The sequence below is a fragment of the Lampetra fluviatilis genome, chromosome 61 (genome assembly GCF_964198595.1).
Source record: "Lampetra fluviatilis chromosome 61, kcLamFluv1.1, whole genome shotgun sequence".
Taxonomy (NCBI): domain Eukaryota; kingdom Metazoa; phylum Chordata; class Hyperoartia; order Petromyzontiformes; family Petromyzontidae; genus Lampetra; species Lampetra fluviatilis.
In genome coordinates this window covers 5,686,136-5,712,543 of record NC_136335.1, presented here as the reverse complement: position 1 = coordinate 5,712,543, position 26,408 = coordinate 5,686,136, and the positions used below count along the sequence as shown (strand labels likewise).

At 51.7% G+C, this 26,408-nt stretch overlaps 1 protein-coding gene across 1 annotated transcript in view; it reads right to left on the bottom strand.

The window, feature by feature from the left end:
• LOC144951245 (uncharacterized) overlaps positions 1-26,408 on the bottom strand; it is a 45,035-nt gene that overhangs the window by 6,109 nt on the left and 12,518 nt on the right. Inside the window, exons 2-13 of the mRNA XM_078881395.1 lie at positions 17,757-17,850; positions 15,662-15,787; positions 14,723-14,794; positions 13,633-13,797; positions 12,385-12,561; positions 11,615-12,091; positions 10,626-10,848; positions 9,996-10,179; positions 8,125-8,276; positions 7,254-7,463; positions 3,625-3,822; positions 194-760 (exon numbers count right to left, since the gene is read on the bottom strand). Coding sequence (XP_078737521.1) covers positions 194-760; positions 3,625-3,822; positions 7,254-7,463; positions 8,125-8,276; positions 9,996-10,179; positions 10,626-10,848; positions 11,615-12,091; positions 12,385-12,561; positions 13,633-13,797; positions 14,723-14,794; positions 15,662-15,787; positions 17,757-17,850 — 2,645 coding nt within the window. The remainder of the gene's footprint in view (positions 1-193; positions 761-3,624; positions 3,823-7,253; positions 7,464-8,124; positions 8,277-9,995; positions 10,180-10,625; positions 10,849-11,614; positions 12,092-12,384; positions 12,562-13,632; positions 13,798-14,722; positions 14,795-15,661; positions 15,788-17,756; positions 17,851-26,408) is intronic.

Genomic DNA, 26,408 nt, shown 5'->3' with positions numbered 1-26,408 from the left:
GGTGGCGGTGGCAAGAGGCGGGGAGGGAGAGATGGGGGGGGAGTGGTGGGGAGGCGAGAGGGTGGGGGCGATGGAATTCGTTGGAGCTCGTGAGAGCCGTGGCCCACTCCGGCTCGGCTGCGCCGGGCCGCCATGCGCCGAGGACAGGCGGCCCCTCTTCACGTCGCGTCGATGGCGCCGCGATGGGACTTACCGGGAGTGCCGCCCCGGTTTGCACGTTCTGCCACCATCTCCTCCTCCTCCGCTGCCTCCACGTCCTTCTCCACCTCCTTCCTCTCCGCCGCGTCCTTCGCCGCCTCTTCCTTGACCTCCGCCCCCTTCCCGGCCGCTTCCTTCTTCCCTTTCTCCTCTGCCTTCTCTGTCACCTCCTCCTCCGCCACCCCCTTCGTGGTGGCCCCTCGTCCCTTCCCGCGTTGTCTCCGTCGGCCGGCCGATCGCAGATTCCTTCGGTTGTCCCCACGGCTCGACGGGCTCCTCCAATCCCTCCCCTTCCCAGAATCCCCTGCGTCACTGCCGCCCCCTTTCGTCACTGTGGCACTGCCGCTGCTCCTGCTCCTGCTGCTGCTGCTGCTGCTTGTGCTGTCGCGCGTTCGAGCGCGGCTACCCCTCCGCTCGGCGTCGCCCGTCGTTTCGGAAGTCGGCCCTTTCCGAGGCGTGGGCTCCCGGCTCCCCGCGCTCCCGGGGACTCGCTCGGCTCGGCTCGGCGCGTCCAAGCCGACGTCTCGCTCCGGCCGGGTGTTGCGGTGTCCCCGCGGCCTCTCTGGAACGGAATCGGACCGCCGCCGGAGAAGAACAAACGGGTGAGGTGTGCGCCCGCCTACGGGGGTCTGCAAGTCGCCGGCTCGAAACAGCGGTGCTGGGTTTGATAAATCCGACGCCGGGCCACACCGCCGCTGCCTCGTCCCGTCTTGTGGTATACACGGGTCACGGAAGCTCCACGTTACTATGGCGGGGGCGAGTCTGTCCCATAAGACAAACACCATTGACTTGCCCCCCCCCCACCCCCACAATGTTGTACTTAATTTTGTCGACCACGGAGGGAGGGACGATGGGGCTGAGTTCGTCCCACGGCCGGGCTTTAAACTCTCGACCTTCCGATCGGCAGGTCGCGTGCGGTGGAGGAAAGTGTGGGGACACTGCACGCCTCTTCTTCTGAGACGTCCGGCTCAGCGTGGACGAGTAGGCCAAATACAACCCGAGCGGGGCACTCTGGAACTGCCCTCGATTGGAGGCCCTTGTGGTGCGAGGCAGCGATAGCAGGGCTGCGCCTCTATCTCTTTAGCAATAACAATGGCCAGGTGTCTGTATGGGGGGAGGCTGTATCCAGCATTGGATAGACAATGGTTCACGATGTTGTTGGGAACATTGATGGTGGTGGTCACGATGATGATGTTGCTGCGAATGTTGATAGTGGTGATGATGATGTTGACGACGACGACGACGATGATGATGATGATGATGTTGGTAATCATGCGAATGTTGACAGTGGTGATGATCACGATGATGATGATGACGACAATGATGACGACGATGATGGCAATCTCGTGACGAGGGGACAGGAGCTGCACGGCCGCATCACCGTCGAGGGTCAACACCGCAGCCGGTGTTTTCAAAGCCATAACATGCTTATAAAAAATAAACTCATTTACGTGATAACATTGTTATCCTGTCGGTGGTAGGGGGTGGGTGACGGCGGGGGGGGCGGCGGGGTGAGGGGGGCAGATAGCGGCGTCATAACTACAGCCCCACCCACCCCCCACTGTGCGAAATTGAAAATTCTCCACCTAGAATTCCTGAACCCCACAGCGATAACGAGAACAACAACGATGACGACGACAACAACAACAACAACGACGACAACAACAACAACAATGACAACAACGACGACAACAACGATGACAGCAACAACAATGAGGACAACAACGCTATCATCGGCGCTGGAAACACGAGCGGGCGGATGAGTGGACGGGTAAGCGGGCAGGTGAGCGAGCGAGTGAGCTGATGGGTGAGCGGATGGGTGAGCGGGCGGGTGAGCGGATGGGTGAGTGGATGGGTGAGCGGGTGGGTGAGCGGATGGGTGAGCGGGAGGGTGAGTGGATGGGTGAGCGGGCGGGTGAGCGGATGAGTGAGCGGGCGGGTGAGCGGATGGGTGAGCGGATGGGTGAGCCGGCGGTTGAGCGGATGGGTGAGCGGGCGGGTGAGCGAATGGGTGAGCGGGCGGGTGAGCGGATGGGTGAGCGGGCGGGTGAGCGGATGGGTGAGCGGGCGGGTGAGCAGATGGGTGAGCGGGCGGGTGAGCGGATGGGTAAGCGGATGGGTGAGCGGGCGGGTGAGCGGATGGGTGAGCGGGCGGGTGAGCGGATGGGTGAGCGGATGGGTGAGCCGGCGGTTGAGCGGATGGGTGAGCGGGCGGGTGAGCGGATGGGTGAGCGGGCGGGTGAGCGGATGGGTGAGCGGGCGGGTGAGCGGATGGGTGAGCGGGCGGGTGAGCAGATGGGTGAGCGGGCGGGTGAGCGGATGGGTAAGCGGATGGGTGAGCGGGCGGGTGAGCGGATGGGTGAGCGGATGGGTGAGCGGGCGGGTGAGTGGATGAGTGAGCGGGCGGGTGAGCGGATGGGTGAGCGGGCGGGTGAGTGGATGAGTGAGCGGGCGGGTGAGTGGATGGGTGAGTGAATGGGTGAGGGGACTGGTGAGTGGACGAGTGAGCGAATGGGTGAGGGGACTGGTGAGCGTGTGGGTGAACGAACGGGTGAGTGGACAGGTGAGCAGGCAGGCGAGCGGCAAGCTGGCGGCCCCTGGCTGTGTCGCCCCCACTGTTGAATCTGACCTTACTCATTATTCGTTATCTCTCCTACGAACGTGACGTGCATGCGTGCATTTGTCGGAGGGAGTTGAGTGCAACGGTTAGCGCTACGCTGCGCTACGAACTCCGGCGACCAGTCAACGATGATCTGAATCGGTCGTGGGCCTCCCCTAGGTCGACACAGCCTGAAATGAGTACCTGGTGCGGTGTGTGTGAGAGACAAAGGCGGCCGGGCGTGGTGATGGCCACCAAACACCCTCGTGTGCTGCGCCGGGCTTAATGAGTGCTACTCGCTAACACCACTTGCCCCAACATCCTGTTAAGTTAACACGGGGGATCTTTGTCTTCGTAAGAGAGCATCTCAGCGCTGTACCACCCGCCGTCTCGTCAACTCGGCACATTTCTTTTAAGTGGCACGGGGTGACTCAGCATAGGGGCACCCCCAGCGGCAGCTGCCCCTGCCTGTGGTGACTCGGCATATACGATACGAGCGATGATGATAATAACGTTCACCGAGCTTACGCAGACGACGCAGACGATGACGCAGACGACGATGACGACGATGATGCAAGCAATGATTCTGATATCTGCGATGATGTCAACGAAGACAATGAATATAAGGATAGGTTTCGATCCATTCTGGCAATAAAACAGGCGGTGCTAACATGTTAAAACCAAACTGAAACCTTTCACCTAGGAATCATGTCTGCATGAACCACACATACATGTGGTGAACATGCAAACAAAATGACGGTGACAATGAAGCTGATGGCAGAGAGGATCACGACGAGGAGGCGTGAAGTCTCCACCTCTTCACCCACCTGAGCTCTCGTCATCGCTCAATGAGCTCTCATCGTCTTTCTTGGCATCGTGGTCCTCCACCTCCTCCACCTCCTCCACCTCTTTCTCCTCCTCTATCTCCAACCTCCCCTTGTCCTCCTCCTCCTTCACGGACTCTTCGTCTGACGGGGCGGCTTTCACCTCATCGCGCGGGATGACTATGGCATCGTGGCCGGCTGCTGCAAATAGAAAACAACAAAAACACACCCCGCCCCCCGTCACAATCAATGGCGTTCCACGTTTTACCTTTACTGAAATTTCATGCTCCGAAAATCTCGAGCATCAGTTTGGCCGTCACGTGACGAGCATTTGCTCTCGGATATGGCTGAGAGAGTGAGGAGTTTGCTCCCCTCGTGGTACGTGGTGCACCAAAGTGTCACTTCCAGAAGGGATCTCAGATGTAGCTCTGTCATATCAACTTCCTCGGGACGGTCTCTGTGTGTGTGTACCGGAGTGTCCCTTGAAGAAGAAGGAATGGATCTCAGACGTAGCTCTGTGATATCAACTTCCTCGGGACGGTCTCTGTGTGTGTGTACCAGAGTGTTCCTTGCAGAAGGGTTCTCAGACGTGGCTCTGTGATATCAACTTCCTCGGGACGGTCTCTGTGTGTGTGCCAGAGTGTCCCTTGAAGAAGAAGGAATGGACCTCAGACGTAGCTCTGTGATATCAACTTCCTCGGGACGGTCTATGTGTGTGTGTACCAGAGTGTCACTTGCAGAAGAGATCTCAGATGTAGCTATGTGATATCAACTTCCTCGGGACGGTCTGAGTGTGTGTACCAAAGTGTCACTTGAAGAAGAAGGAAGAGATCTCAGTGGAGCCAGGCTCGCCCTGCTCAAGCCCTGGACATCTCGAACAAGATTCGGAGGGGGGGGGCGGGGGCACATTCACTGTGAGAAATCCCATGCCCCCTCTTTATCCGATGATGGCTCAGCACTGGTGGGGGTGTGGGGGGCGAGGAAGGGGGGAGGGGGGGTTAAAGGGTGGTTGGGGGGAAGGGAAATTCTGATGTACCCTGATGCTCAGCTTTTATATCGGACTAGCTGTACTACCCGGCTTCGCCCGGGACTTGGATCCACCACGCCCGGCCGCCTTTGTCTCCCCAGCGGCGATATTCACACACCACAGCAGTTACTCGTTTTGAGGCTGAGTCGACCTAGGGGAGGCCCAGGACCGGTTCAAATAATTGTCACCGGTGGTGGCCGTGAGCGGGAATCAAACTCCGGTCGCCGGGTTCGTAGCGCAGCGCGCTAACCGCTGCACCACAATGTGTTACGCTACCACATGCGCGGGTCACGTGACAGATTTGACCGTCACAGCTCACTTGCCGTGCAAAAAATCTATGCATTATTGAGCACCCCCCCCCCCCCCCAAAAAAAGTGTATTTTCATAATTTTTGCATGGTGTACAGTCTGGAAAGTACCCACATGGCAAATGTGCAGTTTATTGCAAAGCGTTACGCTGCCACATGCGCGGGTCACGTGACAGAGAGAGCTAATTGAGCGCTCCGCTGGCCGCACGAGCGAGCGGAGAGCGGCGTGCCTCGAAAGGCGCCCTCGTTAGCACGGAGTCTCATCTGAAGGATTTCAACAACAAAGAAAGGAAAGGCTTCCATTAGTGTTGGCATAATAATAGCGACGATCGAATTGAAATGCAGGAGCTGCGTCTCTCGGAGGCCTGGAGAGGCAGAGGTCAGAAAGGCGATGAGAGCGTGGGTTCGACTCCAGGTTCCAACCACATATAGAGACCCATAGACTCACATAGAAACCCATAGACTCACATAGAAACCCATAGACTCACATAGAGTCCCATAGACTCACATAGAGTCCCATAGACTCACATAGAGTCCCATAGACTCACATAGAGTCCCATAGACTCACATAGAGACCCATAGACTCACATAGAAACCCATAGACTCCCATAGAGTCCCATAGACTCCCATAGAGTCCCATAGACTCACATAGAGTCCCATAGACTCCCATAGAGTCCCATAGACTCCCATAGAGTCCCATAGACTCCCATAGAGTCCCATAGACTAACATAGAGACCCATAGACTCACATAGAAACCCATAGACTCACATAGAGACCCATAGACTCACATAGAGACCCATAGACTCACATAGAGACCCATAGACTCGCATAGAGACCTATAGACTCGCAAAGAGACCCATAGACTCACATAGAGTCCCATAGACTCACATCGAGACCCATAGACTCACATAGAGACCCATAGACTCACCCAGAGATCCATAGACTCACATTGAGATACGAGCGTGGGTTCCACTCCAGGTTCCAGCCAAACATAAAGTCCCATAGACTCACATAGAGACCCGTAGACTCACATAGAGTCCCATAGACTCACATAGAGACCCATAGACTCACATAGACACCCATAGACTCACATAGAGACCCAAATACTCACATAGAGACCCATAGACTCACATAGAGACCCATAGACTCAGATAGAGAGCCACGGACACACATAGAGTCCTATAGACTCACATAAAGACCCATAGACTAACATACAACCCATAGATTCACATGGAGACCCGTAGACTTACATAACGACTCATAGACTCACATAGAGTTCCACAGACTCACAGAGACCCATAGACTCACATAGAGTTCCACAGACTCACAGAGACCCACAGACTCACATAGAGGTGCTGGGTTGTGTATTGCATCGTGGTGGTGGTGGCGGCGTTGGTGGCAGCGGTTGTAGGGATTATTTGACCATACTTCACCACGCGGGTTCCAGTGGGATTTGGGAAGGCCAGGTGGGTTTCCTTGGCAGCGACGTTTACACATCGCACCAGGTGCTCATTTGAGGCTGAGTTGATCTAGTGGAGGCCACGGACCGGTGCAGACAATCGTCGCTGGTGTTGGCCATGAGCGGGAATCAAAGTCGGATCACCACTCCACCACACAGACAAAGGTACCCCGTGTTGCCTTCAGCAGACTGTTGAGGCAAGTGCTGTTAGAGAGGACGCTTACACACGATCACACTCCCACACGCTCACACTCCCTTACGCTCACACACCTCACACACGTTCACACTCACACACACTCACACACGCACACACTCACACACTCACACAGCACACACTCACACACACTCACACACGCTCACACACGCTCACACTCACACACACTCACATACGCACACACTCGCTCACACTCCCACACGCACACACTCCCACACGCACACACTCACACATGCTCACACTCCCACATGCACACACTCGCTCACACTCACACACGCACACATTGACACACGCTCACACTCACGCTGTAAAGCAGGGGGAGAACACACGAACTCCACACGGAGAGGTGTCAGAGTGAGGGAATCGAACCCAGGTCCCTTCGTAGTTGCGAGGCGCGACCGCTACACTGCCGGCACCACCACCACAAAGACAAAGATCCCCTGTGTAGCCTTAACACACTGTTGGGGCAAAGTGCTATTAGCGAGCACCTGTGAAGGCCGGCACGGCACGCGAGGGGAGTGGGAGGCCAGCACCACGCCCGGCCGCCTTTGTCTCCCTAGCGAGACGAAGACCGCCACTGCCCTGCCGCCCGATTAATCAAACTTTTCCCGTCCGCCATTCTCACCGCGCACGGAGGAGGTGCGGCGTGGTGACGACGACGATGACGACGACGATGACGACGAGGACGAGGAGGACGACGAGGAGGAGGAGACAGGGCGAGAGGAGCGATGTTTGTCGATGCTGGATCGACCGCCGTGTGTCAATCCATCGCCTCCGCCGTCACCTCCGCTGTCGCCATCGCCTTCGTGAGATTCAAAATCCTCGGCATAGTCACCTGGGGGTGGCGGGGGGGGGGGAGCCGGGGGGGCGGAGGGGGCAGGGGGGGGTGGGGGGGGCAAGGGGGGCGGGGGATGGCGGGGGGGCCGGGAGGGGCGGGGGGGTCACGTTCAAGGTGAACGATGAGGGCGTGAAATCGCGCGAAGCGGACGTACGTTTAAATAAATAAAAAATCTTATATGTAAATATATCTTAAGATAATTAGCCAGACACCAACTTCGAGCGATGGTAATTATGTTGTGCGGTGATTTGCGGTGCATGTGTGCACACGTGCGTGTGTGTGCGCGCGGGTGCGTGTGTGTGCGTGTGCGCGTGCATTTGTGTGTGTGCGCGTGCGTGTGTGTGCGTGTGCGCGTGCATTTGTGTTTGTGTGTGTATGCGTGTGTGTGTTTGTGCGCGTTTGTGTGTGCGCGTGCGTGTGTGTGTGTGCGCGTGCGTGTGTGTGTGCGCGCGTGCGTGTGTGTGTGCGCGTGCGTGTGTCTGCGTGCGTTTGTGCCCAGGGCACGGTGCTGTCCAGCCCACCCACCAGCCCCCCGCCATGTGATGCCGTGCCGGCCTTCGTAGGCGCGACTTGCAAATAGTACTTGCACAGACAGCCTGTGTAGGCTCTGCGGGGTGGGGGATCGCTCGGAGCGGATGCTTTCCCATCCCTGCCTCACCTCCCTCCGCGCGCTCCCCATGAGATTCGTTTCGCTCCTCAGATTTCGTTCCATCCTCCACCTCCTCCACCTCCTCCGCCTCCTTCACCTCCTCCGCCTCCTCCGGTCGCCGGGCCGTCGGCCTCCGCGCTCTCGAGCGTGCGATGACGCACCTGGAACGGACACGCGACGCGAACTTTATTGGATTCATCGATTTGAACAAACGTATACGCGCGCGCGTGTGTGTGTGTGTAAACGATTTACGTACGACACCCTCCGACATGCGTCGTCTGTCATAGGAAATATATAATTAGCAATCAATGCTGTTACGTGATAATTTATGCTGTTGTGTGCTCATTAATGCTAAGCTGTTATATGCTAATTAATGTCGTTATATGCTAATGAATGTTGTTACGTGCTAATTGACTCTGTTATGTGCTAATTGATATTGTTATTCGCTGTTGTAATGACAGCTCAGTCTATGTGAGTCTTTGGGTCTCTGTTTAGGTCTGTGGTTCTGTATGAAGGTGTATTGGGCTCCGTGTAGATCTATGAGTCTATATGTACATGTATGGATCTCTGTGCAGGTCTTTGAGTCTCTTTGTACGTATAGGGGTCTCTGTGTTGCTCTGTGGGTCTCTATGTACGTCTATGGGTCTCTGTGTAGATCTATGGATGTCTATGTGAGTCTATGGATCTCTTTGTAAGTCTATGAGTATCTATGTACATCTATGGGTCTGTGTCTGCATCTATGGGTCTGAAATACCAATTTTTTGGTCACGGCGCATCTCCACGAATCGCTGACTTAGACCTAAGGGTTGACGGATCAAGCGATGATGGACTCCCCCCGCGGCTGCGAGTATTCCCGAACGCTTGTTCACTCCACTGCTGATGGAAAGGGACGTATTCACGTTGCAGCTCTAAACAGCTCCCCCCCAAGAAGGTAACATTGGCCTACTCTTCCACCCGCGTTCTACGCCCCCAGCGCACGCCAGGCAAGGGAGTCAACATCTCACCACTGTGATGATGATGAGAGAGAGAGAGAGATTCAAATTAAAAATACACAGCAAGGCTTCGAGAACGTCGAGATCGAGCACACGACCTCCTGTATACCAGGCGAGGGAGTCAACATCTCACCAGTGCGATGATAATGATGGGAGAGAGAGACGCAAACTCAAAATACACAGCAAGGCTTCGAGAACGTCGAGATCGAGCACACGACCTCCTGTATACCAGGCGAGGGAGTCAACATCTCACCAGTGCGATGATAATGATGAGAGAGAGAGACGCAAACTCAAAATACACAGCAAGGCTTCGAGAACGTCGAGATCGAGCACACGACCTCCTGTATACCAGGTGAGGGAGTCAACATAGTGCCACTGTGATTATGATGATGATGAGAGAGAGAGAAAGACGCAAACTCAAAACACACAGCAAGGCTTCGAGAACGCCGAGATCTAGCACACGACCTCCTGTATACCAGGCGAGGGAGTCAACATCTCACCACTGTGATTATGATGATGATGAGAGAGAGAGAAAGACGCAAACTCAAAATACACAGCAAGGCTTCGAGAACGTCGAGATCGAGCACACGACCTCCTGTATACCAGGTGAGGGAGTCAACATAGTGCCACTGTGATTATGATGATGATGAGAGAGAGAGAAAGACGCAAACTCAAAACACACAGCAAGGCTTCGAGAACGCCGAGATCTAGCACACGACCTCCTGTATACCAGGCGAGGGAGTCAACATCTCACCACTGTGATTATGATGATGATGAGAGAGAGAGAAAGACGCAAACTCAAAATACACAGCAAGGCTTCGAGAACGTCGAGATCGAGCACACGACCTCCTGTATACCAGGCGAGGGAGTCAACATCCCGCCACTCACCGGTAGCACGGTGCTCCTCCGCGCGCGCCGGTGAAGGTGAAGAGGGCGCCGGCTCCGAGGCGGGCGCCGCGGCGGTGGCGGTGCTCGCAGCAGGCGCTGACGCGGGCGTGGGGCACGCCGCCCACAAACACGGTGAGGCTGAACGGGAAGCCCGCGTGGCGGCGTGACTCGAACTCGAACTCGTCTGCGAGACGCAGCGGGGCCGGGGGGGGGGGGGAAGGGGGTGGTGGAGGGGTGGAGGGTAAGGGGGTTGGGGGGGGAAGACGGGGTGGCGGGGGGGGTCATGTCCACAACATTGACGGTGTCACGGAGGCCAGACGTTAACTACCTCGACTTGTATGCAGGAGGTCGTGGGTTCGATCCCGACCCTGACGATGCCTGCTGTATATTTGGAGTTTGCGTCTCTCTCTCATCATGGTCACTGTGACGAGATGTTAACTACCTCGCCTGGTATACAGGAGGTTAGGGGTTCGACTCCGACCCGGATACTGCCTGCTATATATTTTTGTTCTTTGCAAGTTCTCCCCGTGGTCTTGTGGAGTTTGTTGTCCTTCCCCCGCACCACCGATTAGTACGGTCGGCTACGTACGGCCCAAGACCATGGTGTGTTTCTGTGACGCGGCGTCTCACCGCCGGGGCGCAGCGTCCCGTCGTAGACGCAGAGGTTCTCCCCGCCGCAGTGCTGCTGGAAGATGCGGACCTCGCTCCCGTCGCGCTCCGCGTAGCACGAGCCCCCCAGGTAGCGCACCCCCACCACGGCGCCGCCGACGCGAGCCGGGGGGCTGCTGCGGGTCCCCCACGGTCTCCCGGGGGGCGGCCGGGGGCACGGAGACGCACCGGTGCAAGCGTCCCCCTGAGGGTGTGTGCGGGAGGCGATGACGGTTGATGGCGATCAGCGATGATACCTTCGTGATGGCGATGGCAGGTCACGTTGTTTTTCGTCGGCTTCACGAGAAGGTCACAACATTTCTAGGAGGCTTGACCAGGACACGCGGTGGTGAGCCAGCAGCCCCTCCGTCCGTTAGCCAGCCCCTCCCCACTACTCAGGTAGCCCCGCCCACTACTCAGTTAGCCCCGCCCACTACTCAGTTAGCCCCGCCCACTACTCAGCTAGCCCCTCCCCACTACTCAGGTGGCCCCGCCCACTACTCAGTAAGCCCCGCCCACGACGCAGGTAGCCCCGCCCACGACCCAGGTAACCCCGCCCACTCCTTGGGTAGCCCCACCCACTACTCGGTTAGCCCCGCCCACGACCCAGGTAGCCCCGCCCACTCCTTAGGTACCCCCGCCCACTCATCAAATAGTCCTTCCCCACTACTCAGGTAGCCCCACCTACTACTTGAGTTGCTTCGCCCACTACTCAGGCAGCTCCGCCCTTTGCCTGCATTGTAGTTGAGGACAAGGCCAGGTAATTTTAAAGTAAAGGGAAAATACAGATTTTCTACGAAAGCTTCACGACATGAGGATGGGACTGGAATAGTTGGAAGCCGCGATTTAGAAGGAGCCAATCGTGCTATTAAATTCCAAACAAAACCTCTACAATTGCACAAAAACGTGTAAATTAAGCACTAATTAACAAATGAATTCCACACAAAATAACCGTGCGTAATTTTCTGTACCTGATTGCCAGGTGACCAGTTGGCTCGGTTGGGCGCCGTCGTGGATCTCATCAACCTCCGACCCCGCCTGCGCAACGAACCTTCACCTCCGCCACCAACATGGCCACCTCCACCAGCACCACCAACATGGCCGCCGTCACCAGCAACACCAACATGGCCACCTCCACCACCGACATGGCCACCTCCACCACCAATATGGCCACCTCCACCACCAACAAAATGGTCGCTGCCATCGACACCATCATGGCCGCCGCCACAAACAAAATGGCCACATCTGCCACCACCAAAATGGCGGGCGCGCCTTGTTGGCCCGGCCGATCGGGCCCCTCGTGCCCGCGCAGGAGGCGGCGACGGAGGCTGGGCCGTACCAGCGCTGCCCGCTCGGCTGCCCTGTGGCGTGGGCAGCAGCGGTAGTTTGTAGGGAGAGATGTTGCGGGGGTGCACGCGGGCGACGGGGCCTTGGGGGGCCCACGCGTGCTGCATTTCCCCCCACCAACGAAATAAAGACACCCCGCAAGAAAAATATAATTTGTTAGTGTAACATGTCGATTAGACAACACATACACAGGTTAATGACATCATCCAAACTGTTAAGAAAAGTGAGTGTGGTTTGGGCAAAGGATGCGTCATGGCCAGAATGGACGGTGGCCGAGGATCAAGAAAAATTACGTAGAGGCAGCCAAGGATGGGAGGAGATGGATCCAAGTTAAATGTTGCAATATCAGAACAGGACCATGGCTGATGATGATGATTCCGAAGCCCCCTTTTACCTTCTGATGCCTACTTCCATCGCTGCTGTCAGACATCACCGGGCCTTGCTTTGTGGTCGAGGGCCTGTACCCCTGCCCAGGCCTCAGGCTCGGGTCTGGCTCTGGGGCTGAGAGGGGCCGTGACATCAAGCTCCTCCTTGGGAAGCGGGCCGCACGCGGGCGCTGCCGCATGTTGTCCTAGGGCAGAGAAGAATTTGCGATGGGGGTTTGCCAGCTGCCTGAGGAGTCTCGAGTGTGTTTGTGTAACCAGTCAGTGAGTGGGTGAGTGGTTGAGCGAATGATTTGGTGAGTTGGTGAGTCTGTGAATGTGTGGGTGAGTTAGCGAGCAGGTGAGTGAGTGAGTTCAAGTGGCATGCTTATTTTTGTTAGTAACTCAAGAGGCCAGGATAGAATGTCGTTTGCAAAGAGTGACCCTGGGACTTCAGTCTGCTGCCAGTAGATGGTGACGAATGACGCTGTACGGTGGTCAATATTTTAAATTTTTGGGAACCAATTCGAGGGATCTTTTGCCCTTCCGCTGCGAGTGAAGCGAATGGCGAGTGGTAGCAGTACTAATACTACCATTAGGCAAAGATCCCCCATCTAACCTGAACAGAATGTTGGGGCAAGTGCTGTTAGCGAGCACCTATGAAGGCCGTAACAGCACACAAAGGGGTGGGTGGGCAGCACCACGCCCGACTGCTTTCGTCTCCCTGGTGACGACGTTTACACACCACACCAGGTCCTCATTTGCGGCTGAATCGACCTAGGGGAGGCCCAGGACCGGCTCAGATAATCGTCGCTGGTGTTGACCGTGTGCGGAAATCGAACTTGGTTTGCTGGGTTCATAGCCGCTGCTCCCCACAATACACACTCACACGCACACGCAGTGATAACCAGGGCCTGCTCGCTCGATTTCAACCATGAACCTCGACCCTTCGCCCATCCATCCCTTCGACAACATTTCACTTTGCCAACGCATTCAACAAACGTGCCGTGCCCTCGATTGACGAAGCCGCATCAAACGGCCGGGTGCATGCGCCCTTAATTCGAGAAGTGTACGCAGCCGCACGCGGGCTCCGCACCCCATGCAGAGCGCGTTGGCCGTGACGCAGGCCACAGTGGATCTGCGGCAGAATTAATGGTAAAATCACGTGAATTTTTCCAGGCCCGTGTATACTGGGGGGGGGAGGTGGGCGAATCCGCGTGGTTTCTGCCCAAATCAGGACACACTGGGAAGGGGGAACGCCGTGGCGACGGGAGCGCTACCGGCGGTGGAGAGGGAGAGGCGGAGCGACTGCGCTCTGCTGCGCCGTCGGAGAGGGTTGCCCGGTGGTGGTGGCGCAGGCCGCCCCTGCCGAGACGCGCCGTTGCTCGCTGGGGGGGCACCGCGATGTGGACGATGCCTTCGACGCCTCGCACCGCGTGCTCCGCCTGCCACCGACGACAACGACAACGATGATGATGACAATGATGATGATGATGATGACAATCATGACGACAATTATGACGATGATGATGATGATGACGACGATGACGATCGTGGCGAGGATGACAATTATGATTGTGACGATGTATGATGATGACGACGATGATGACAACGACAACGATGATGATGACGAGGACGACGATGATGACGACAATGACGACGAGAGGAACACGTATGATTTTTTTCTTTCCCAAAAATCTGAAATGTACCGAGCGAAATGACTCGCTAGCCACTATCGTTACCCTGCTTCCATTCTCTATTGGAATTCCCCAAAGCGGCCATCATCACCCGCGACTGGCAGACTCATTAATGCCCCACCCTAGGCCGGGTGTTAACATGTATTATTTTAATAATCAAGCACCGCCCGTGCATTTGCATAGGATACATGGCCGGGGTTGAGAGGTGGGGGCCGGGGGGAGGGGGGGGTGATGGCGTCATCGCGCAGATGCACCCAGTGGATGGTGGCGGGTCGAGGTGGATAGAGGTTGGTGGAGGGTCAAGGTGGATGGTGGAGGGTCGAGGTAGAAGTGGATAGTGGTGGAGGGTTAAGTTGGATGGAGGGTGGTGGAGGGTTAAAGTAGAGGTGGTGAGTTAAGGTGGATGGTGGAGGTGGTGGGTCAAGGTGGATGATGGAGGGTTAAGGTGGATGGAGTGTGGTGGAGGTGGTGGGTCAAGGGGGATGGTGGAGGGTTAAGGTGGAGGTGAATGGTGGAGGGTGATGGAGGGTTAAGGTGGAGCTAGAGTGCGGAGGAAGGAAGCTTAGACGTGGATGGAGGAGGGTGGAGGTGGTGAGTCAAGGTGGATGGCGGAGGGTTAAGGTGGACGTGGATGGTGGAGGGTGGAGGAGGTGGGTGGAGGAGGAGACCAGACCCGCACACGAAGCACCCTCTCCCGGCAGCTGATTTCCTGCAGCTTCCGCACGATCTCCACCTGCCGGAGTCGCTGCTCGGACACACGGACAAAGACAAAGAGACCCGGCCTCGGTTAGCTTTCAACAGACTGCTTGGGGCAAGTGATGTTAATAGCGAGCAGCACAGCACCTATTGAAGGCCCAGCACTATGGCAGACGTGTGGGTGGGGTAGCCAGGACTACGCCCGGCCGCCTTTGTCTCCTCAGCACTGATGTTTATGACACACTGCACCAGGATGATCCTAACGGGGAGGGCCCGGGACCGCTTCAAACTCCCGGGACCGGTTCAAATTTCCGCCGGCACTGTTATTGGTGACGTCACCACGGATCTCCATTGTAGCATAGTCGGGTCGCTGGCTAAATGCGCGAGATCATCACATGAAATTAACGCAAACTCTGTGCATGGCTGTAGGCCGGTGAGCAGGCAGAGACCATCAAATTGCTATCGTGTACTTGAGAAATCCTGTTTCATCATACCTTCCAGTCTGTGTGAGCCTATGGGTCGCTAGGCAAGTCTTATGGCTCTACATGTGAGTCCATGTGTAAAGTAGCCAGGCAACCGGCCAAACGGAACCACCACCATTATCACCACCATCATCATCAGTGTAACACATCAAACATACTCAGAACACTCAACCCGCACCGAGCCCGCTTGAGCTGACGAACTAATGACGTAAACAAGAAGACAGCGCGTCCGCGTATTCGCTCGACGTTCGCCCAACGTTGCGTATCATTCTCATCGTCGTCATCGTCGTCATCATCATCGCCGCCCCTGCTGAGCCAGAGTCACCGCTTTTCACCTCGGCGCGCTCGCCACGGCCCCTCCCCCCCATTGGGCAAGGAACCCCCAAAACCACCACGTGGCACCCCTCTGGGGCTCGGAGTCGAACCCGCGTCACCTCGACGTCCAGGGCCTTGCTGAGCACGGTGTGGGCGAGGAGCGTGTGGACGCAGTCGCGCTGCTCGTGACGACACAGGCGCTGCCGGTGCTCCTTCTCCGACACGAGGCGCCCGTCGCGCGTGATCTACAGACACGCGGCACGGGGTAGGGGGCAGCCGTGGGAGTGTTAAGGGTAGGGGTAGTGTTAGGGTAGTGGTAGGGGTAGTGGTAGGGGTAGTGATCTACAGACACGCGGCAGGGGTAGGTGGCAGCCGTGGGAGTGTTAGCGGTAGGGGTCGTGTTAGCGGTAGGGGTAGTGTTAGGGTAGTGGTAGTGTTAGAGGTAGTGATCTACAGACACGCGACAGGGGTAGGGGACAGCTGTAGGAGTGTTAGGGGTAGGGGTAGTGTTAGCGGTAGGGGTAGTGTTGGAGTAGTGTTGGGGGTAGGGGTAGTGTTAGGGGTAGTGATCTACAGACACGCGGCAGGGGTAGGGGGCAGCCGTGCGAGTGTTAAGGGTAGGGGTAGTGTTAGGGTAGTGTTAGGGGTAGGGATAGTGTTGGGGGTAGAGGAAGTGTTAGGGGTAGGGGTAGTGTTAGGGGTAATGTTACGTGTGGGGTAGTGTTAGGGGAAATGTTAGGGGTAGGGTAATGTTAGGGTAGGGGTAGTGTTAGGGGTAGTGTTAAGGGTAGTGATCTACAGACACACGGCAGGGGTAGGGGGCAGCCGTAGGAGTGTTAGGGGTAGGCGTAGTGTTAGAAGTAGAGGAAGTGTTAGGTGTAGTGATAGTGATCTACACCCACACGGTAGGGGTATGGATAGCCGATAGTAGTCTTTGGGTTAGGGGTAGTGTTAGAGGCAGGGGTATTGATTGGGGTAGTGTTCTGGATAGGGCTAGTAATTGGGGTAGTGTTAGGGACAAGGGTAGTGATTGGGGTTATGTTATGGATGGGGTAGTGATTGGGGAGTGTTAGAGGCAGGATTAGTGATTGGGGCAGTCTTATGGATAGGGATAGTGACTGAGGTAGTGTTAGGGATAGAGCTAGTGATTGGGGTAGTTTTATGGATAGGGATAGTGATTGGGGTAGTGTTATGGATCGGGATAGTGATTGGAGTAGTGTTAGGGACAGGGGTAGTGATTGGGGTAGTGCTATGGACAGGGTTAGTGATTGGGCTAATCTTAGGAACAGGGGTAGTGACTGGGAACAGGGGAAGTGATTGGGGTGGTGATTGAAGTAGTGTTATGGATAGGGGTAGTGTTAGCGACAAGGGTAGTGTTTGGGGTAGTGTTAGGGACAGGGGTAGTTATTGGGGTAGTGTTATAGATAGAAATAGTGATTGGGGTAGTGTTAGGGACAAGGGTAGTGATTGGGGTAGTGTTACGGACAGGGGTAGTGAATGGGGTTATGTTATGGATGGGGTAGTGACTGGGGCTGTGTTAACGTGGAGTCTAAGGGGGCTCTGGCTCTGCTCTAGTTCCACCGCCTTGCCGATTCGTGCAGGCCGCAACACTTTTTGGACCTTTGCAGCAAGGCCATAATTATAATAATATAATATATATTGGGGGGGCCACATTCCCCCCAATATCCAATTATGCTCAAAATGTCCCCCCCGATATATTGCTATAATATAGATTTCTGCTTATATGAGTGTGGTTATGGTTGTACTTTATTAATCCCTAATCTCTGCCATTATATACAATGAATCTTAAGTGTTAGTGAATTTTTTTTAAATTTTAGCCAGGAAATTAGTTTTCAAATTTAGATATTTTTTTCTGGGGGGGCGGGGGGGTGACCCCCAGACCCCCTGGAAGATTTGGTCCCCCCTAATGTTGACTCCACGACTACTCCACCAGCGACCGCCAGGGGGCGATGGAGAGTCGTGAACTCACCGCTAGCCCCACGCTCCACAGGGCATGCCACCCAACATGGGCTGGTGGGCGAGTCGTCGACTCGATCGACTGCTACCTGCCACGTGACGGTGGAACGAATCACGTGGCGGTCGGCCAAACCACGTGACGGTTGGCCAAGTCACGTGGTGGTCTACCGAACCACGTGACGGTTGGCCAAGTCAATGGCGGTCGGCCGAACCACATGGCGGTCGTCATGGACTCACCAGCCCCATGCAGCGGAGGTGCCGTCGAACTCGGTCCCCGCTGAAGTAGCCGCCCAGGTTGGCGTCCGTGAGGCTGTTGTAGTTTCTGAGCAACCTTTTGGCGGGGAGAGGGGGGGGGGAGAAAATTTAAGACAAAGTTGCAACCCCCACACCACCCCCCCCATCCCCCATTACCACAACGCACCACCCATAGACTAACACAGACCCCATAGACTATCATAGACCTCATAGACTATCATAGATCCCATAGACTATCATAGACCCCATAGACTATCATAGACCCATAGACTATCATCGACCCATAGACTATCATAGACCCATAGACTATCATAGACCCCATAGACTATCATAGATCCCATAGACTATTAGAGACCCCATAGACTAACATAGACCCCATAGACTAACATAGACCCCATAGACTATCATAGACCCCATAGACTATCATAGACCCCATAGACTATCATAGACCCATAGACTAACATAGACCCCATAGACTATCATAGACCCCATAGACTATCATAGATCCCATAGACTATCATAGACCCATAGACTATCATAGACCCCATAGACTATCATAGACCCCATAGACTATCATAGACCCCATAGACTATCATAGACCCATAGACTAACATAGACCCCATAGACTATCATAGACCCCATAGACTATCATAGACCCCATAGACTATCATAGACCCATAGACTAACATAGACCCCATAGACTATCATAGACCCCATAGACTATCATAGACCCCATAGACTATCATAGACCCCATAGACTATCATAGATCCCATAGACTAACACAGATACCATAGACTAACATAGACCCCATAGACTAACATAGACCCATAGACTAACATAGACCCATAGACTATCATAGACCCCATAGACTATCATAGACCCATAGACTATCATAGACCCCATAGACTATCATAGACCCATAGACTAACATAGACACCATAGACTATCATAGACCCCATAGACTATCATAGATCCCATAGACTATCATAGACCCATAGACTATCATAGACCCCATAGACTATCATAGACCCCATAGACTATCATAGACCCATAGACTAACATAGACCCCATAGACTATGATAGACCCCATAGACTATCATAGACCCCATAGACTATCATAGACCCCATAGACTATCATAGACCCATAGACTAACATAGACCCCATAGGCTATCATAGACCCCATAGACTATCATAGACCCCATAGACTATCATAGACCCATAGACTAACATAGACCCCATAGACTATCATAGACCCCATAGACTATCATAGACCCCATAGACTATCATAGACCCCATAGACTATCGTAGATCTCATAGACTAACACAGATCCCATAGACTAGCATAGACCCCATAGACTAACATAGACCCCATAGACTAACATAGACCCATAGACTATCATAGATCCCATAGACTATCATAGACCCATAGACTATCATAGACCCCATAGACTATCATAGACCCCATAGACTATCATAGACCCATAGACTATCATAGACCCATAGACTATCATAGACCCCATAGACTATCATAGACCCATAGACTATCATAGGACCCATAGACTACCATAGACCCATAGACTAACATAGACCCCATAGACTAACATAGACGCATATACTATCATAAACCCCATAGACTATCATAGACCCATAGACTATCATAGACCCATAGACTATCATAGACCCATAGACTATCATAGACCCATAGACTATCATAGATCCCATATACTATCATAGACCCCATAGACTATCACAGACCCCATAGAATATCATAGACCCCATAGACTATCATAGACCCCATAGACTATCACAGACCCCATAGAATATCACAGACCCCATAGACTATCATAGATCCCATAGACTATCACAGACCCCATAGAATATCACAGACCCCATAGACTATCATAGATCCCATAGACTATCACAGACCCCATAGAATATCACAGACCCCATAGACTATCACAGACCCCATAGAATATCATAGACCCCATAGACTATCATAGACCCCATAGACTATCATAGACCCATAGACTATCATAGACCCATAGACTATCATAGACCCCATAGACTATCATAGACCCATAGACTATCATAGGACCCATAGACTATCATAGACCCATAGACTAACATAGACCCCATAGACTAACATAGACCCATAGACTATCATGAACCCCATAGACTATCATAGACCCATAGACTATCATAGACCCATAGACTATCATAGACCCATAGACTATCATAGATCCCATAGACTATCATAGACCCCATAGACTATCACAGACCCCATAGAATATCATAGACCCCATAGACTATCATAGACCCCATAGACTATCACAGACCCCATAGAATATCACAGACCCCATAGACTATCATAGATCCCATAGACTATCACAGACCCCATAGAATATCACAGACCCCATAGACTATCATAGATCCCATAGACTATCACAGACCCCATAGAATATCACAGACCCCATAGACTATCACAGACCCCATAGAATATCATAGACCCCATAGACTATCATAGACCCCATAAACTATCACAGACCCCATAGAATAGCATAGACCCCATAGACTATCATAGATCCCATAGACTATCACAGACCCCATAGAATATCACAAACCCCATAGACTATCATAGACCCCATAGACTATCATTGACCCATAGACTAACATAGACCCCATAGACAATCATAGATCCCATAGACTATCATAGATCCATAGACTATCATAGACCCCATAGACTATCATAGACCCCATAGACTATCATAGATCCCATAGACTATCATAGATCCCATAGACTATCATAGATCCCATAGACTAACATAGACCCCATAGACTAACATAGATCCATAGACTATCATAGATCCCATAGACTATCATAGACCCCATAGACTATCATAGACCCCATAGACTATCATAGACCCCATAGACTATCATAGACCCCATAGACTAACATAGATCCATAGACTATCATAGATCCCATAGACTATCATAGACCCCATAGACTATCATAGACCCCATAGACTATCATAGACCCCATAGACTATCATAGACCCCATAGACTAACATAGATCCATAGACTATCATAGATCCCATAGACTATCATAGACCCCATAGACTATCATAGACCCCATAGACTATCATAGACCCATAGACTAACACAGACCCAATAGACTTACATAGACCCCATAGACTATCATAGACCCCATAGACTATCATTGACCCATAGACTAACATAGACCCCATAGACAATCATAGATCCCATAGACTATCATAGATCCATAGACTATCATAGACCCCATAGACTATCATAGACCCATAGACTAACATAGACCCCATATACTATCATAGACCCCATAGACTATCATAGACCCCATAGACTATCATAGACCCATAGACTAACATAGACCCCATAGACTATCATAGACCCCATAGACTATCATAGACCCCATAGACTATCATAGACCCCATAGACTATCATAGATCCCATAGACTAACACAGATACCATAGACTAACATAGACCCCATAGACTAACATAGACCCATAGACTAACATAGACCCATAGACTATCATAGACCCCATAGACTATCATAGACCCATAGACTATCATAGACCCCATAGACTATCATAGACCCATAGACTAACATAGACACCATAGACTATCATAGACCCCATAGACTATCATAGATCCCATAGACTATCATAGACCCATAGACTATCATAGACCCCATAGACTATCATAGACCCCATAGACTATCATAGACCCATAGACTAACATAGACCCCATAGACTATGATAGACCCCATAGACTATCATAGACCCCATAGACTATCATAGACCCCATAGACTATCATAGACCCATAGACTAACATAGACCCCATAGGCTATCATAGACCCCATAGACTATCATAGACCCCATAGACTATCATAGACCCATAGACTAACATAGACCCCATAGACTATCATAGACCCCATAGACTATCATAGACCCCATAGACTATCATAGACCCCATAGACTATCGTAGATCTCATAGACTAACACAGATCCCATAGACTAGCATAGACCCCATAGACTAACATAGACCCCATAGACTAACATAGACCCATAGACTATCATAGATCCCATAGACTATCATAGACCCATAGACTATCATAGACCCCATAGACTATCATAGACCCCATAGACTATCATAGACCCATAGACTATCATAGACCCATAGACTATCATAGACCCCATAGACTATCATAGACCCATAGACTATCATAGGACCCATAGACTACCATAGACCCATAGACTAACATAGACCCCGTAGACTAACATAGACGCATATACTATCATAAACCCCATAGACTATCATAGACCCATAGACTATCATAGACCCATAGACTATCATAGACCCATAGACTATCATAGACCCATAGACTATCATAGATCCCATATACTATCATAGACCCCATAGACTATCACAGACCCCATAGAATATCATAGACCCCATAGACTATCATAGACCCCATAGACTATCACAGACCCCATAGAATATCACAGACCCCATAGACTATCATAGATCCCATAGACTATCACAGACCCCATAGAATATCACAGACCCCATAGACTATCATAGATCCCATAGACTATCACAGACCCCATAGAATATCACAGACCCCATAGACTATCACAGACCCCATAGAATATCATAGACCCCATAGACTATCATAGACCCCATAGACTATCATAGACCCATAGACTATCATAGACCCATAGACTATCATAGACCCCATAGACTATCATAGACCCATAGACTATCATAGGACCCATAGACTATCATAGACCCATAGACTAACATAGACCCCATAGACTAACATAGACCCATAGACTATCATGAACCCCATAGACTATCATAGACCCATAGACTATCATAGACCCATAGACTATCATAGACCCATAGACTATCATAGATCCCATAGACTATCATAGACCCCATAGACTATCACAGACCCCATAGAATATCATAGACCCCATAGACTATCATAGACCCCATAGACTATCACAGACCCCATAGAATATCACAGACCCCATAGACTATCATAGATCCCATAGACTATCACAGACCCCATAGAATATCACAGACCCCATAGACTATCATAGATCCCATAGACTATCACAGACCCCATAGAATATCACAGACCCCATAGACTATCACAGACCCCATAGAATATCATAGACCCCATAGACTATCATAGACCCCATAAACTATCACAGACCCCATAGAATAGCATAGACCCCATAGACTATCATAGATCCCATAGACTATCACAGACCCCATAGAATATCACAAACCCCATAGACTATCATAGACCCCATAGACTATCATTGACCCATAGACTAACATAGACCCCATAGACAATCATAGATCCCATAGACTATCATAGATCCATAGACTATCATAGACCCCATAGACTATCATAGACCCCATAGACTATCATAGATCCCATAGACTATCATAGATCCCATAGACTATCATAGATCCCATAGACTAACATAGACCCCATAGACTAACATAGATCCATAGACTATCATAGATCCCATAGACTATCATAGACCCCATAGACTATCATAGACCCCATAGACTATCATAGACCCCATAGACTATCATAGACCCCATAGACTAACATAGATCCATAGACTATCATAGATCCCATAGACTATCATAGACCCCATAGACTATCATAGACCCCATAGACTATCATAGACCCCATAGACTATCATAGACCCCATAGACTAACATAGATCCATAGACTATCATAGATCCCATAGACTATCATAGACCCCATAGACTATCATAGACCCCATAGACTATCATAGACCCATAGACTAACACAGACCCAATAGACTTACATAGACCCCATAGACTATCATAGACCCATAGACTAACATAGAGTTTATAGACTAACATAGAGCCATACTCTTTCGTTTTTTCGGTAAAGTCACGTAGGTAAAAAAATGAAAATAAATTAAATCACAACGTTTCGGAGGGGGGAGGGGGGAAACGTCGTGATTTAATTTATTTTCCTTTTTTCACCCACGTGACTTTACCGAAAAAACTAAAGAGTATGGACCCTTGCAGTCACGAAAACTTTAAATCTAGAATTAACATAGAGCCGATCGACTAACATAGTGCCCATAGATTAACATAGATCCCATATCCTCTATAACAGAGTGCCCATATTCTCTATAACATAGAACCGGTGTTTCTTAACCTTCACCGCAGCCTTGCACCCCTTTGGTTCTGAATCGTAAATCAATGTACTAAGTTAAGAGATACACAGGGTTTTGAAGCTTTCGTGACTGCATGAATCCATACTTTTTGGTTCTTTCGGAAAAGTGACGTGGGTGTAATATAAATTAAATCACGACGTTTCGACTGCAACACAAGCAATAATCATCATCAGGTGGGAAACCCACAGCCAAAAAATAAATTCCACTTCAGCAAAAAAGAATTATTGCTGTGGTTTTGCAATCGAAACGTCGTGATTTTATTTTATACCTACGTGACTTTACCGAAAGAACCAAAGAGTAAAGATACACAGGGTTTGATGTAACAAAGTAAGCTGTAACTCACCCTGCCCCGTGCTTAATTTGTATTCTCGATTATTCAACTTCTCAAAAAAATCTGCCCACGCCTCACCACCCCCAGTAGGGGCATCTCGCACTCCCTGGGGGTTCAACGTTCACCCCACGTCAAGAGGAAGAACGACTGACGAAGACTAACATAGGACCTGTAGATTTCCATAGGCGCCTCGGGCTTACACACAGCGCAGTTTGCTAACAACCGCACGGCAGAACGTGCCACGCGTATTGTCACTTCGCTTGAAGGGACCACGGAGCCAGGTAGCTTTGCAAACAACAGTCGATTGTGGGATCCGACCCGCACACACTGCACACACTGCACACACACACACATACTAGACACACACACACATTGCACACACACTGCACACACACACACTGCACACACACACACACTGCACACACACACACACATTGCACACACACACTGCACGCACACACACACACACTGCACACACACACACATACTAGACACACACACACATTGCACACATACACTGCACGCACACACACACACTGCACACACACATACTGCAAACACACACACACTGGACACACACACTGCACACACACACACTGCACACACACACACATACTAGACACACACATTGCACACAGACACTGCACACACACACACTGCACACACACACACATACTAGACACACACACACATTGCACACACACACTGCACGCACACACACACTGCACACACACACATACTGCAAACACACACACACTGGACACACACACACACTGCACACACACACATTGCATACACACACACACTCCACACACACACTGCACACACACACATCCTTTCCAAGCCCCGCAGGGGCATTCTCAAGTTGCCAAAGCCGTGATCTGTGATCATGCAGTGGCATACCTGCGTTAGGCATGCCCCGCCCCCACGTGGAGGTGGAGTGTGCAGGCGGTACAACTGCACCAGAGCCTGTGGTCTAAGTTGACATTAACAAGTATTAAATGTACCCCATTGAGTGCACAGCCTTGCTTGAGTTTATTTTTAGAATGTGGGTGTCTAAGTCTATGAGTCCTATAGCAGTCTATGGGTTTCTGTGTTAGTGCATGGGTCTCTGTCTATGTCTATAGGTCCTGTATAATTATATGGGTCTCTGTGTGAGTCTATGGGTCCTTTATAAGTCTATGGATCTCTGCGTGAGTCTATGAGTGTCTGTCTAAGTGTATGGGTCCTATATAAGGCTATGGGTCTCTGTGTTAGTGCATGGGTCTCTGGCTACGTCTATGGGTCCTGTATAAGTATATCGGTCTCTGTGAGTCTTTGTGTCTTTATGTTAGTCTATGGGTCTCTATGTGAGTCTTTGGGTCTCTGTGTAAGTATATGGGTCTCTATGTGAGTCTTTGGGTCTCTGTGTAAGTCTATGGGTCTCTATGTGAGTCTTTGGGTCTCTGTGTGAGTCGATGGGCCTCTATGTTAGTCTATGTTTTCTATGTGAGTCTATGGGTCTGTATATAAGCCTATGAGTCTCCATGTGAGTCTATGGGTCTCTATGTGAGTATATGGGTCTCTATGTGAGTCTATGGGTCTCTATGTGAGTCTATGGGTCTCTATGTGAGTATATGGGTCTCTATGTGAGTCTATGGGTTGTTTTAAAATGTCGGCTAAACTTAAGTTGATGGATTCCTTTCTTAGCCTACGTGTCCTGTGTAAGTCTATGGCTCCTCTGTTATTCGGTGGCTATCTGCGTAAGCTCATGGGTTCTGTGTCTATGGGTCCTTTCTGTGTCTGTAAGTTATAAGTGAGTTCACGGGTTACGTGTTAGTACGTGGGTTCTATGTGAGTCTCTGGGCGATATGTGAGTCTCTGGCTCCTGGCTGCTACGTGATGCGAGTCCAGAGGGTCATGGGTAAGTCTACGGCCTCCGATGTAAGTCCCATAACTCCCGCATCGATCATTGATCGCTATGTTGAATCGATGGCAGCTATTTAATTGCATGGGTCTCCAGGCTAGCTGTGGGCTCGTGTGT